At 38.5% G+C, this 16,165-nt stretch overlaps 1 protein-coding gene across 1 annotated transcript in view; it reads left to right on the forward strand.

Moving 5' to 3' along the window:
- Positions 1-14,222, forward strand: part of SIM2 (SIM bHLH transcription factor 2) — a gene marked incomplete at its 3' end in the record, with an annotated part of 59,503 nt that extends 45,281 nt beyond the window's left edge. Inside the window, exons 8-11 of the mRNA XM_080614038.1 lie at positions 2,831-2,978; positions 4,875-5,043; positions 6,176-6,584; positions 13,495-14,222. Of these exons, the coding sequence (XP_080470164.1) occupies positions 2,831-2,978; positions 4,875-5,043; positions 6,176-6,584; positions 13,495-14,222 (1,454 nt within the window). The remainder of the gene's footprint in view (positions 1-2,830; positions 2,979-4,874; positions 5,044-6,175; positions 6,585-13,494) is intronic.
- Between the last annotated feature and the right edge of the window lie 1,943 nt (positions 14,223-16,165).

Consider the following 16,165-nt stretch of genomic DNA (forward strand, 5'->3'; position numbering starts at 1 on the left):
ACACAGTTTTGCTGCTTCCTGAAAGTCAACCTATGTATTTATAGAACCTATCTTATAGCAGAGCACAGTTTACACTCTGTCTGTGGCATTAAGTTTACTTTTACTTCCCCAGCAATCAGCCTTTCTGACAGAGCTCCACAGGTTTTTAAGAGGGCAGAAGAACTGTAGAAGATTCTGCCTTAGAAGATTCTAAGGCACCATCCACTGACCGTGCTGCTTGAGGTCTGGGCCGATGACATGCTAGGTTGTGTGTGCCAGGGAAGCTAAACTAGTAACTGCTGTGAGCTTAGAACCAAGAAGTTCATTTCTCTTAGTTGGATCCTTAAATGCAGACTAGGAACTCTCAGCCACATGCCCGGGAGCCTGATGGAGCATTTTAAAATAGCCATCCATGACAGATCAGGCAGACCAGCCCAGCCAGCCCAGTGCCTTTTTCAGTTTGCCTGCTAAACCAGGAGGGAACCACAGCAGTGGAACACCCAGTTACAAATGGCACATCTAAAAGCCAAGGCTAAAGCCACTGAATCCTCCTCATTTGATTTCAGCGGAGGCCACCAAGAAGTCTGAGCCTGCACAGATTGTCTTGGTAGTGAATTTACCTCACTCCCACTTCTGAGGTTTCCCAATCAGCATCAAACATGGTAATTTAACACAGAGCCAAAGGGAAATTGACTTCATTTACTGTATCAGAAGCACAGCTACTGTCCCCTAGCCAAGGTCAGGCTTTCCTCAGATAGCTAAAAATGCAGGAGACATGGAGTCCTCCCCTGTCTCAGGAGAAATATTGGTTTATCCATATAATTAAGAAGGAAAGCTGAACACTGTAGTTCTCTGTGGTTTTCACATCTTTTAAAATACTGTCTTAACTGGAGAGCTAAAACAGGGATTTTAAAAAAATCAGTGTGAGAAAGTCAAAACTAATCCCAAAGCACATGGAAGAATTTTGTTATAGCTAGAGATCCGTTACAACATTAATTTATATTTTGGAAGACTGAGTAGCAAGACATTTTGAATTCAAGGGAAACCTGAGCATTAAACTAGCATGAAGACAGTTCTGAAAATCCTAAACCACATTAAAAAAAAGTATCTGTTAGATGATCTAGGCCAAAATGTAAGCATTGGTCTATTCACATTATTCACATTACTGCGGTCTATATTTTACTATTACTGCAGTCTCTGATTACTTTTGAAATTACAACTCCCTACTCTCCAAAGTAACAACTGAACACAAAAAAAAAGTCAACCCCAGTGATGACCGATAGCCACGTAGTTAATTACCAAACAGTAGACAAATACTCAAAGATTACGCACCTTTTAATCCTCAATTTAATATTCAATGTCTTCCTTGTCAGAAAAATCTCCTATGAGTACTATTTACAAAGGCCATATTGTTCCATTTCAAGTGGTCATTTACTCTACTAGAGTTGGCTTAAAGCGAAAGCTGTTGTTCATTTTCCTTAGTTTGTATCTGCTTCTGCACCAAGCATGTGCCATTAGAGAACAAGATTACAGAGAGCTTTGCTGCTGAGTTGTCTAATAAAAGCCCTACATTTGCAAGCCCTACTTTTGCAAATTTATTAATTCTATTTCTAAATCATGTATAAAGAAATTGCTGCTATTGATCACTGGTTTTGAATATAGTTTATGTAGCAAGATCAGTCCCTTACTTCCTAATTTAAAATAAATATCTCATTGCATAGAAGAAGTTTGAATTTCCTGGAGGAATGCTCCAGGGGCACACAAGAGAAGAACAACCTTTGAAGGCTGGGCATTATCTGTTAGTGAATCATTAGACAAATGCCTGGCACTGAACCAGAAATATCTGTGGCTAGATTAAATATTTAGACATGCTACACAACCCTTATTATAGCATAGAATTATGCCAAAGCATCTTTGTTCACAGTGAACCCAATTTGGAGTATAGAGTATTACATTTTTAGTGAAATCTATCAGATAACTGGCTCGCTTTATCTTTATTTGTGTTTTTATCTTTAAACATTATTCTGTGATAAACATATTTAATGATATATTTAATATATTAAAAATTAAATATAATTTTATATATTAATATATTAAATATATTAATATATTATAATTATTATATATTATAATTTATTATATATATTAATATATTATATTATATATATTAATATATTATATTATATTATATTATATTGTATTATTATAATATATAATATATTAATATATTAAATATAATTTTATATATTAAATATAAAAAAACATATTTAATGATATAACATATCATTATTCTGAGATAAACATATCTCTGTTTTTATCTTTATTTGTGTGCTGAAGAACCAAATACCACTTTAAATTTACTGTTTTAAATCAAACTTCAAAACGTAGAGCTTACAGAGGAAAAAGCATCATATCATAAAATACATTGCAAAATACACAATAAGCCATCAACCTATGAATGACAAAAGCACTCCCAAATACACTGGAAAAATTCAAGTTTGGTGTGTCCCCTTCAAAATACTTTTGCTGCCTTAAACTTTTCTTTTTCAGTTAGAAGACTAGAAACAATAAGTATTTTTGCAGTCCAAGCGTAAGGGAGCAGGGTGACCTGGAAAAGAAGGAAGACAAACCTTTATAGTTTGTGACATACTATTTGTGAAAAATAATGTTACCTTGTGAAAGAGGCAGGACAGATGTCTTTGCAGGGGTGCTATTTAAAGTTTGGTGGGAGAACAAGGAGGTTTAAGGGAGGGAAATGAGAGACAGAAGTCCCTTCCTTGCAGGTAAATCTCTCCAGGAAGTGGTCACAAGGCCAAGCAATAAGAAATGCTTTTTTGTATTGTACTCACAGTGTTGGTGAAAGGCCAAGTCACAACCAAGTACTATCGACTACTGTCCAAGCATGGAGGCTGGGTTTGGGTACAGAGCTACGCTACTATCGTGCATAACAGCCGTTCATCACGGCCTCACTGCATAGTGAGTGTCAATTATGTCCTTACGTAAGTCAAAATACTTTGTACCATTACGTGTTATCAGTAATTGATTAATTTTGTGTGTTATCAGTAATTGATTCTTTTTGTGTGTTACCAGTAATTGATTCATTACTAATTAAATCCTTTAAGTCTGCTGCATTTGTGTATTATTCTGTGCTTGTGTATTACAGCCACTTTCTTCTTCTTGTATCTTCCCTCTTTTAGTTACATTGAGCTAAAAAGAGCTAGTATTCCTGATGATTATTTCACACACCATATGCTTGAATGTAATCCTACTTGTAGCTGTTTGCATTAGATCTGGGCCCCAGTTCTGTAATTGGTGTCAGAACTGTGCTGGGGCTGTCCAGACAAAGTGACAGCTACTGCTACCCAGCAGAGCTTATGATGTCAATCTGGGAGACAGAGATGTGTTAGGAAGCATTACTTCTTTCAGGGACAGTTGAATCAATGAGGATTCCCTGACTTGCCTTGGCTTGCACAGATACTGAGTGTAAAACTGCATTCTCACAGTGGCAAGTAGCTCCCACTGATCTTGTGAAAGTACAGCTTTTTGGACCTGCAGTTTATGAATTCTAGTTCAAGTCATGAAGGTGCTACAAAATTCCTATCCCGATATAACCTGTGAGAGACAGAAATCTATATTGAATGAGAGAAATGAGTAATAGTGAAACAGGCTGTGACTGAAAAGACTATTTTGGGTGGGGGAAGAAAAACAGGCATAGTGGACACCCCTTGTGTTGAATAGTGTAAAAAAGCAGAGAGCTGTACACTCTTTTCTTTTTACTAGACTGGTCCACTTCTTATCTGGACTGAAAGTAAGATGTGTTTGCATGATATATGTGGTAGGATCATATGTGTTTGCATATTGCAATGTTGTCTCTGGTAAACTGACTTCGGGGAGTTAACGTGTATGAGTTAAGAACCCACAGGGTGTTTCCTTAAACTCAGCCCTAGACACACTGGCAAATGCTGCCCTCATTTCTGTACAGATGTGAGAGCCAGCAGCATGAGGGGAAGACACAGCCCTGCAACCTGCCTGAGTCCCAAGAGCTGGGGCAAGTGATTTGACTAAAAAGGAGGACACTGTACCAGTGATGGAACAGCATATTCTTGAGTTGAATTTACTTCCAGGTTATCCCCCATTAAAAATTGATGGAAATGAGCTCTATACAGAAATTAAGAGAGAAGTAGGGAGTTTTACTAGTTACCCTTTCAAAAATATGCTCCACTGTTGCTATTGACAAAACCAGGGAAGACCATTTAAACATCAGAACTGTATCAAATAATATTTCCAAAATACTATCCACAGTCTGTTCTTGATTTTTTTAGCCTCTTTGGTACAAAAGGTCTTCCCTGTCTGGGGGGCAGAAAAAACTGAACAGAACAGAGCACAAATGAAGATCTAGAGACTACCAGAAAAATGACATTGCATCTCATGTGATCTAGTTACAAGCACATTGTGCTGACAGGAGAGGAACATGGCTCCCTTTCCTTTTCTCAGGGATAATTGTGAGAGCCAGAGCAGAGACCAATTCCTGATTATGTAGTAGACAGATGAATTGATCTGTGTCTCTCCATTAGCTGACATGGCTGCGATTCCAAACTGCAGGGTGCCACCGATAGCTGAGAAGTTGGCATAGCTTAGGTTCAGAGAGTGGAGACATTTAGTACAAAGGTGTTAATGTGGCTCCCAGTGGAACACTTCTGATAGACTTGTTTGGGGATGGCCTCAGACCATAAGATCCACTGCCTGCTGGCATTCCCAGGCTCGCACTGCAGACTCAGTGAAAATCTCTGCAGAATGAAAATGAAAATGTTGTGAAAGCTAACATATATTTTCAAAGGAGTTATTTTGGAATTGTGCTGTTTGAGTATGTAATTTATTGGACTGTTCTTTTGCAGAGATATTGAGTATAAGGAACTTCAATTGTCACTGGACCAGGTTACCATTTCTAAATCACAGTTTTCATGCAGAAACTCAGTATCTACCTCACAGGAAACAAGGAAAATAGTGAAACCCAAAAGTAATAAAATGAAGGCAAAACTCAGAACAACGCCTTACCCGCAACAGGTAACTTTTTCAGCAATATTTCTTACCAATTCTTGTTGTAGAGTGCTTGAGGGAAGGTAGACATCATCCAGAACTGAACTTACTGTATGAACTGACTATAGTATGCTCTGCCACAGGAACTCCCTTGTAGGCTGTAATGCAATTAGACTCTATTGTTCTTGGGATGGAGAGCACATGTAGTACAAACCAACGCTGGCAAGTGATACAAACACAAAAATTTTTGGATATGGAGTATAAAGTACTTCAAAACCAATGTGCTTTCTTGGTAAAAAGAAGAAAAACATGTAGTAAGAATAGCTGTGTTGTGAAACTGCTGCTGTAGAATGCATCTCATTCACTGTTGATATGCAAATTTCTTAGTGTCACATAGGTACTAGCAGTTTCCTTATGCTGGAGAACATGTTATAAGAATGAATCCTAGCAAACAGAGAATTGAGTGGGATTTGGAATATCTCTCTGTCACTGGGTGAGCTAGAACCAGATATGAAAGGAAACTGGAGATTGTCCATGAAACTGGGTGGGTGAGACTGACACCCACCATGAGATATTCTGAGACTTCGCAATGAACGTTGATGGAAGGGGCTACTATTACCTTAAACAAGCAGTGAGTGCAGCTAGTACATATACTGCATTCAGAACAGCGAGAGCCCAAAAAGCATTTGAAGCCTGGAGAGGAGAGTGGAAGAGAGTGGGAAGAGAAAATTACTGTGATAGAAGCTGATCAGGTTTTGTGTTCCTACCATTCTAAATCTTGTCATGCCAACATACGCAAAATCATATTCATGGTCTGCTACTCCATAAATCAGCGATTTCCTGTGCTTTGTGACAAACTTCTACCCACTAACATTTACAAATGCCTGCACTTCATAGCTAAATGCAACTGGCAAAACTATCAAATAAACCCTTAAAATTAGGATGAAAAAATAGGGGTTTTTTTGTTCTTATGTTAAGTGAAAGTAGTTATCATGATGACAAGGAACTTCAAATGCACTGGTAAGCCAGCCTCTTCCGCCAGTGAGCTTGGAGTTCAAGGAGGCCCAGCTCTGGCTGCCTGTATGATATGTTACGCAGTTTCATGTTAAAGCTAGTCATTTAACTCTCTTCCCCTCCCTTTTTTTCTTCTTCCCCCCAGCAATACAGCTCATTCCAAACAGACAAACTGGAATGCAGCCAGGTGGGAAACTGGCGATCCAGCCCTGCAGTGAATGCCGCCACCATTCAAGAACAAAACTTCCATTCAGAAAACAGTGAACTTTTATATGCCCCGTCATATAGCTTGCCTTTCTCTTACCATTATGGACACTTCCCTGTAGATTCTCATGTCTTCAGTAGCAAAAAGCAAATGCTGCCTTCAAAGTTTGGTCAGTCTCAAGGAGCACCTTGTGAAGTGGCTCGATTTTTCTTGAGTACGCTGCAGACAAATGGAGAATGCCAGTGGCATTATGCCAACTCCTTGGTACCCAACAGCCAGTCACCATCCAAAAATCTTCCTGATCAGCCAGTGAACATCATCCGACATAATCTTGCACAGAGTTATGAAGGTGGGTGTCACTTTAAAAAAAGAAAATAAGAAAAGAAAAGCTGTGGGGTGTCTGGGGAAGATCTGTAATTGTAGTTTGGAAACAAGAATTACAAGGTGTTTAGGAAATACAGAAAATCAGAAACAGCGAAGTGTAACAACCACTATGTTTATAGTATTTATATCCCTCTTCCAATTCCCATCAGCACTTGATTAGGAATATTATCAAGGTATCAGTTGAAAAAATGTAATCACCAGGATAATTTTTAGAACAGGGCAGAAACAACACCTCGTTCAATATCAGCACAGTTTATCTTTGTGTTTGCACTATCAGTCAGTTATTCAGTGCAATTGCTCCAGTAAGCCATCTGAAGTCAGAAAGAAACAAATATACTTCAGATCCTATACAGACTTTAAAATAAATGTGATCTATTTCTATAAAAACTGAAGGTTGTCCTTTCTGAATATGAAGCCATTTTGTCTGGCTTTACATTATTGTTACTACAGTGAATGAGTAAATAAAATGCACTGTCTTCTGCTTTATTTGAAAATGTCTTCAGTGTTCCTCCCCATCCAACTGCATTTTCACTCATGCAGATGGTCAGCTCAAATACTTCAAAGGAAGAACTAAAGACACTGGCTTCTCTGAGGTGACAACCTGTAAGAAATAACCTTGCAAAACCATAAAGTAACTTAACATAAGCAAGCTTAAGATACACTCTAATCTTTAGATTTCATATACATTACATCTATCTGCATACACCATTTTGATTAGTTAAAAAATCATTGATGAGGGCTGAGTGGTTGACATATTGTTACAAAGTTAGATGGAAACACTCCTTTCTTCTAGCCTCACTGAGGAGGGGATGGAGGTAGTAGTGGAAATTTAAAATAAAAATTATAGAAAAAACAGGCTTGAGATTCCTGAGTACCAGAAACAAGCGTTTATTCACTTAGAGACATGAAATCCTAGATCTGAAGGAAATATCTGCCCATGTTAAAAGCTGAGCTTGTTACATCAGGCAGAAAATGGTATCAGACATTGAATGTGTCTCCCACAGAGGAGCAAATAACTTCTGCCCAGGGCTTTGTCCTTCAGAGGACCATTCAGCCTCACCTAGCTGATCGACCTCACCTCACTGGCTGTAGCGTTTTATTTTACTGTTCTATGTTTAGGTTGAAAAAGAGCAAGATTGAAGCTCTTCTTACAGCCTAGTGCAGGTTAAGTGCTCTTCTTGAGCTTATGGTCCTCTGATGTGCTGGCTTTCTTTTGTTGCTGTCGTGGACTGGGTGTGAAAACGAGTAGCTTTAGTCCAAAAATAAGAAATGGTTTTGTCCTTTCTAAAGATGCTGTATCTTTGTGGAAAGAAGAAAAGGCTATATCTTTTGAGAATATATATAAAGACTGAAGTAAATCTTGCAGCTCCCCAGAAAGTCTGCAGGAACAAAGCTATCCTAGGTGTACAGAAATCAGCCCGGCTTTTCTTCTCTGCTTCCAGACTAACAGATGCCATGAGACTGACCGAGAAAGTAGATCCATCCCTTGCTGGTCAGAGGGTGCCATCAGATACACTGAAAATGGATGTGGAAAGAACAGCCTGTTCAGAGAACAGTCTGTAAAATTGATTGTGGCCATAATATTTGCCAGAAAAACCCAGTGAGCTTAGCAGCAGACATGCAGTTTACTGTTGGTTGGTTGGTATGGGCAGATAACTCCTAGTAAATATAAAGCCAGAAGGATTCCACAGGAACACTGTTAAATATGTTAGGGTAAAAAAAAATCCCAACAAAAGACTACAAGCAACTAATAGTTTTCAATTTCCTTATGAACAGGAAAATGGAGCTGTGATGCCAATAGTTCTTACTTCTGGTTCTACTTCTACATAGATTTTGTTGCTTAGGTTGGAATATGTAGGTTCTCTTTTCATTACACATGTAATGGATCCTTTTATGATTTTATAATGATTAGGAGATCATTAAAATGAAACATTTTAATGGATCTTTACTTACGGGACATTTGATGAAAAATTACTTGGTACAATTAATTCTCTGTAAAAGCACTTAAAATGTACTGTTTTGGAAGAAAAAAAGAATATGGTCAAGCTCAGGCCTAGTCAGAGGTTATTGCTTGAGTTCACACAATGTTACAAGATGGGAAATTAAAATGGAGCCTCCACTGCAAAGAGGATTTATACCTAATTGTTCCAGAGTTTGTTTCCTTCTGAGGTAGAACTAGCCCTGTTGTGCTTCTGCTGAGGCTGGTGTCAGGGATAAATCTGAACCTTTGGAAGCGACTTTTTGCTTTGAATTGAAAGGGGCATCTGATCTTCCTTACATTGTCAACTGCTGCTTTTTCCAGTGGTTCACTGAAAAACTGACAGCCAGTAAGCTTCAAAGCAGAGTGGATCTGCTTAGCGTCATTATCTTCAATCCAAAGGCAATGCCAAGTATGACATCTGGCAACCGGGTTGGATGTAAGGGCTATTCCACATCACATCCATAGAAGCATCTGCCAAAAATGCCGTAGGCCAGAGACATTTTTCTCTATGGAAAATAGCTTCTTTTGGAGAGATCAGAGATTTTAAGATGATCATGCCAAGCCGTCAAAGCTCTGGAAAAGCACGTAGCAGATAAAACTGCCTGCAAATCAGATGCTGCTGCCTCAGAATCTGGTTTTGAAGCTTCTTCCACTTCTTTCCAGCTGGCCTAGTCATCATAAAAGAAACACACTTCAGAGAAGGCAACCATATTCTTAGCCAGGGAAGTTTCCTTTGTACATTTGATGGATACATTACTACAGTACCCATTTCCCATCAAGTTATGCTGTGGGCCAGTCTGTATTATCTGTGTGAAGCTTGGTGCTGCTAATCATGCCAAAACTCAGGAAATTATGAAGAATACTAAGAAAATCTGTGAAAAAGCCCTGGTCTACTTTCCTCCCCCAAACCAAGTCCACACGTTCAGCCAGTGACTACTGGAAGAAACACATGACATCTTCTTTGAAAAGTGCACTCCACTAGAGACAAAGGGGTCTTGAAGATCATGTTGCCTTACTATTGTTTTTGGAGGGGCAATAATGGGGAACGTAATAATTACAACATCAGCTCATGCCTCAGATGATTTTAAATTAGAGGTCAGACCAGGACAAAGCACAGAGCTTTATTATTTATTATGATTTATTATTATTATTTAGCTAATCTAAAAAATGTGTTATTCATGGGCATGGTCAGTATTAAGACCTGTTGTATCTTTGCCTTGTTTGACACACAGGAATATCTACATGCCTTTGTGACACAGGAGTGCATGACCTGAGCAGTACAGCTGTTCTGCTCATTGGTCTTCAGCAAAACTCAGAGTGACTGGGTAATTGCTTCTCTTCGCTAGTCCCTCTCGTACGAAGGATTAAGAAATATAGGCTACGTGTCAGCATTCAAGTGTTGGCATATTGTCTTTTCAAACATACAGTAATTGTCAGATTAACTCTTCTGCAATAAGCGTAGATCATAAAGCCCAAGAAAAAAATATGCAAGACAAAATATGCATGAAGAGGGCTTCAACTGTGTCCTAAAAACAGACAACGGTTTTCACAGCCAGGATGCAAAACTCTGCGGATAAGGACTGCACACATTTCACATAACAGTCAGTGCTGAGTACCAGTCTCCCTTTGCTTTAACCTGCTTCCAAGATGCCTTTCTTTCATTTGTACTGAAATACAACAAATAAGAGAACAAGGAGAAGCTCTGCCTATTAATGTCTTGGTGCAGAAAGGCATGTCTATAAATGAAATACTTTTTCTGTGAGCATCTCTCCCCACTGAGCACCATCTGATCTTTGACCACACTGTTTAAAAGTGAGGAGGGAATGCTCCTCACTGCACACTATGTTTGACAGAGGAAAGATCACCCTAGTATACTGTAACTATGAATAGACATGTTTTTAGACAAAGACCAATACCTGTTAGAGTAGTCTTCCTGTTCCCACTTGGATGGTTGGATGTTGAAATCTAAGCAGGCTGCCAGGGGATGGGGCTCTTATTTCCAGGTATTCCCTCAACTTGCCCAAGCTGTACCCTGCACGCCAAGCAGGAAAGCAGAGATATTTGGCAAGAATTAATGAAGACATGATGCCTGAAGGACTCAATTTGTGGTTGCTGTTGCAGTTGCAGGCTGCTCTGAATGAAGTGTAAATTAGTACAAAAGGCCTTCTAGAAATGTGCAGTGTATCTACCTTACTTGGCGTGGCTGAGTTGCTCTGGCAGAATAGTGGTCCAGAAAGCAACCCAAATTAATGCATTGACTTCAAGGACTGTAAAGCATTTCCAATACTGGAGAAGTGCAGAAAGCATGGGATCCCCATGCACCTGCTGAGGTAGGTACTCTGGCTACTGCCAATGTACCAGATGGATAGAAGCAATCCTGGAGTGCTGCCTTTCTACAGCAATACAAAAAGCTGGTCAGCTTTCTAGTAACTTCTGTATGAAAAGCTCTGCAGCAGGAATCTGTTACAGGGCATCCTTGAGTTTTTGTCTGCAAAGAAAGACAAAAGCAGATTTAAGTCTAGCTCCAGAAACTGTTCTGAATGTGAGTGGACAGAAATGACTATGCTCTGTTGCACTGCAGACACAACTTGCTTAACTGTCTGGTCTAACTCCACAAATGTGCTGACAACCCTAATGGAAGCCTGCAAACAATTAACCAGATGCTTACCTTCTTCCTCAACAGAAGAGATGAAAACCAGTTTTGAGAAACAGGATAGAACAAAATAGATAGTGTGCTGTAAATCTCCCAAGTATGCAAATTACTTCTTGGTACCAAGAAGGCAGACAGCAGCCCAGCAGAATTTGAGAATATAAAAATGAAGATAACAAGACCACGGCCAACCGGTTGCTGTGGTACTTCTGCTTCTTACAAGTCTGGGCTCTAAAAATGGAAAAGCAGAATCTTTTGTTCAGAGATTTGAGAAGGGCCATAAAGCAACTACACTCCATGCTGCAGTAAGAGAACAAACCCATCACTCCTGTGGATGTCTCAACTGGGAAAAGCACTAAAATCAGCATACCAGATTAGTTAAGCCATGATAGTTATATGGCAGTAGCTCTCAGCATGCATACTTATTTCACAGTAAAAATGCCAAACACAGAGTTAAAATTATAGCAGTGTAATTACACTGGTAAAATTTCCAAGCTACACTCAAGTATGTGGCTGAATCCCTGTTTTGATTTGTGATCTACGAGGGCCATTTTTCAACAGCTGATGAGAATTCAGTTTACTTAGGCCTGCATGTACTTATTGGTACAAAATGCATGCATGGAAATTAAAAAGAATAACTTGAAGGGTTGTTGTTTCTAGGAGGGGGGTGGGTTGATCAAGAAGAAATTGGATCCAGACTCCAGTTTAAATTCTGGTGTTAATTATGTGGTGCGACTCCCTCTGAAATTGATGAAGCTTTGCATATAAAAAAGGTACAATTGAGCTATTTCTGCTTCCTCTGTTCTACATGAAGGCTTTGCCAGTCTCGTATAGCACAGGGAATATTTAATTATTAGCAGGTACAGTTACATCAGCAACCACAACAGGGCACCTCCAAAACTTTTCAGATGTTGAATAAATTTTTTAGAAAAACAGAAAATCCCTTTTACAAAAGGCACTTTGGTGTCCAGGGCTTTCAGTGAGCATAGCACAGAACAGAGTTTAGGTTTAATGTGAGAAATTTGCTAAGTAAGTGCCTCATTTAAGCTTTAACATAAAACTTTCAAATATGCCTTGCAGGAGCAGTGTAACTGCCAAGCTGTACATACAAGACAGTGCACAAAAAGTACTGCTCACCTAATTTTAGCCATATTGTACAGGAGTAAACCAGTGGCTTTCTCTCTTGCTATTTGTAGATAGGAGTGTACAAAATGGAAAAGCTGGGTAAGCCAAGCTGAAAATGATAAAACTAATTCAAATTGTTTCAAGAGTTCAGCTACCATGCAGAAGCATATGAGAAAACTACTTACTGAATAGATTTTAGAGAACAAGCCTGAAGAGAAATCCTAGATTCACACTCCCTTGAAAATTTAAGAATCTAGCTTCTGATTTTTCATGCATGCCCAGTTCAGTGCTCCCACATTCACACAGACATTCTCAGTGTATGTTGTAAATTAAATTTATATTATACATATCGCTTTATTGCATGATAGTTCCTTAAAAGGAGAGATACAGCATTACTCAAGAAGTATTTATGTTGCTTTTCAATAGATGTTTTTCATGCCTGATGATAGTTTTTCGAAGAGAAAAAGCAAAGTCTTTTTAACATGACACACTTTAGATATTAGATAATCACATATACATGTCATGAATTAGACACTGACACATCAGCACCTAACACTGCACACTCTCTTCTTTCCTTACAAGGAAAGGATCCGATACACTTCCAAAGTGACAGGAAAAATAAATTCAGTTTTACACTAACCACCAAATCATTGACATGCAATTAATGCTACCCACCTTTTGGTAAATCATTTGATAAATCTCTGAAAAAAGCTTACTTAAGGTCAAGGCTTTGGATAGCAGGTGACATTTCCAAATACTTCTTTGGTTTAATTTCCCTTATTTAACTATGTTAATAACGATAGTTATTTATCATTATTCAGTCAAATAAACAAATGGGCATGTCACATGGAAAAACTTTCTGGAATTGATCAGCACTGTTGGCCTTTCTGAATGGGTTGGTTTTTGGGGTTTGGTTCTGGGTTTTTTTTCAACTTTTCAGCACTGCCTTAAAGAGACTTACCCAAAGCCACCAAAGCAAATGGGAATGTCTCTGACATCTTCCTTGGAGCTTGGAAGTGGCCCAAACCAAATGGGTATTACCGTTCAGTTATAAAAAGTGTTAGAGTCTATTATATCAGCTTATTGTCAGTAATTAACATGTTTTCTCTTTCCTGCAAGTGCCCATATCAAACAGAAGATACAGCCAAGAAGCCCTATCCGACAACTTTACAAGTTGCGCAGCACCCATGCCAGGCAGCAGATACAAAGAAGAGATTTACGATTCTGGCATCATGAAACCCAACAAAATAGACACCAGGATGCAGCCACCTCACCACCTCATTAAAGAAGAAAACAAATTAGCTTTTAACAGAGACCTGCAAGAAAAAATGAGCATTAATGAAAGCTCTTTTTCAAACGCAATAGCCAACTCCTTGCTGCCAAAATCAGAATGTTTCCAGTCTAAAGCTATAGGACAGTTAAGTCATCTCCTGCCAATGCCCTCAGTATATGAGCAAACAAGAAGGATTTGTATGAAAGAACCCAAGTATGGGCACATTAGTCACCATGCTACAAATCTAGATGAACTGGACAATGATGAGAGAATGACTGTAAAGCTTGATCATGACTCTGAAAGTGAACGTGTGATGGATGTGAGACCCTCTGGACAAGTTCCATTTGTGCTTCTAAATTATCACCATGTTTTAGCAAAACATGGTACATTTCAAACTTCATCATGTACAGCAACAGGACATGTAGGAGAAAATTACGGATACAATTCCGAAGAAGTAAATACATTTATTTACAAAAACCAAAGCCCCTCATCAGCTTCTTCTCCAGAAACCCATAAGGAATCTGCACTACCCCATTACATTGGAACTTCGGTAATAATAGCCAATGGAAGGTGACGGTAATAGAGGAATACTTACATTTTATTGAGAAGCCAAACTGTAATGATTTGCAAAAAGCATGAGAAAACATGGTTACATTTACTGAGCATAGCTGAAGGTCAGTGAGGGACAGACTGGTGTGTTCCTGGCAAGCCATCGTGTAACAGTACCTTCAAGGTCAGGAAAAAACCCTACATCTAGCTTCCATGCTTCATCATCACAGATAAACTCTGGTGCCAGTGAAAAGACAGACATGTTACAGATCTTATTTTTGTTATTTTACAGTGTGCAACAAAATTAAATGATAGGTGTTATATGCAGAGATTTATATAAAGAACACTTTTTTCCTTAACCCCTCCTTCTCAAAATACATTCAAGATTTTTTTATCATTGTCATAAACTTTACACTCTAGTTTAGGTACTTTTGACAAATGGTGTGAAACTTTACATCAACTCTCCACCTATGTGTTAAACACCCTGACAAACGAACTTTGTTTAAAGAGTGGTGATGTTCAGTATCTGTACTACAGCTGTACTAACTAAACAGAACTGAGTTTCAAGCAAGTTTATTTATTATCCAAAAGTTTTTAAACTAATAAAATCTGAATTTATTTAACATAGATTTCACCAATCTCAGATTGTTACCACCACCATTTACCTTGACAAGGAATGCTATGACAAAGTAAGACATACAAAGATACCTATTAAAAGGTTACAGGTCTTGTCATGGCAAATTGGGACAAATCATGTAGCAAGAACTAAACACTATTCCCCATAAAATGTTGTAGTAAGAAAAAGAAACTTTCAAAACATGTGTTTCACTGAGTGTTCTGGGAGAAAGCTGTGCAGATTTTCAAACCAGGTAGTCAAAAATACATCTTGATAATAGCACCAGAAATGTTTTCTTTATAGTCAAGGGAATAATGAACATTTATGCTTTATTTTAAACTTACCAGTAGAGTAGACTTCTGAAGTTTGCAAGGTTCGGCTTCTAACACACTGAGCTTCCTTAGGCATAAATCTCATTGTCAGCACAAAGGTGAGATTAATATTTGACTGATTCGTGCACTTCACAAATAATGCCAGCGGACAGTCTGAATTTGGAAGGCCGAAAGTCATTGCACAGCCACAAAACCCCAAGTTGCATTTGAAGCAAAGCAGTGCCAGAGCACACTGGGGCTTGGGACTGAGCACTCTGCAAGTCTCCCTTTGTGCTCATAAACCGTAGTGGGAGAGAATCATACAGCATATGATCATACAATCAACGTTTTGTCGAGCCTGTTAGGAATAGATTCCCCCTTTTTTACTTCTTTGTAAAGTTTACAAGTGACATATGGGGCATACGGATCCATCAGTTTTTAACTGACAACAGTCAGCTGGTTCTGTTTTTCAGTCACTTCACCAAACACTGTGTGCTCTTGATAACACAACAAATGACTCCCTAAATCAGGCTGTAAACACCAACAATAAAGGTTGTTGTAGATGCAGGTCAGTTATACTTAGCTGGTTCTTGGCCCAGTTCAAGGCTAATTTACACTTTTAAATCTTTCTCTCTTTTGTCAGACTCTCTCTAAAGAGACCTCCACTGAGGAAAACGCTTACCTGGCTAGTGCAATATGCAAAAACATTTGCTCATGGATTGCATGTTGTCAGAATGTATGTATGCATGTAATCAAATACACACCTCTAAAAATCATGTTCTCCCTCTTTTATATGCAGCAATAATATTGAGTCATCTCTGACTATGTCTGAATATTTATTGCTATGGGTACACAAAAATACTTTTAAGACATACGTTTGAAATTACCATTTTCAGTATTCATATTGCTTCCTATTAAAAGGTTAACAGAGAAGGCTTTATTATCAAGTTCAACTGGTGTTCACTTGGAAGTTCACAGCTGTCTGAATTTTTCGTGTGCTGAAGAAAATATCTTGCATGAAAAATATAACAAAAAAAACCC

This window comes from Psittacula echo, assembly GCF_963264785.1.
Source record: "Psittacula echo genome assembly, chromosome: 3".
NCBI lineage: Eukaryota > Metazoa > Chordata > Aves > Psittaciformes > Psittacidae > Psittacula > Psittacula echo.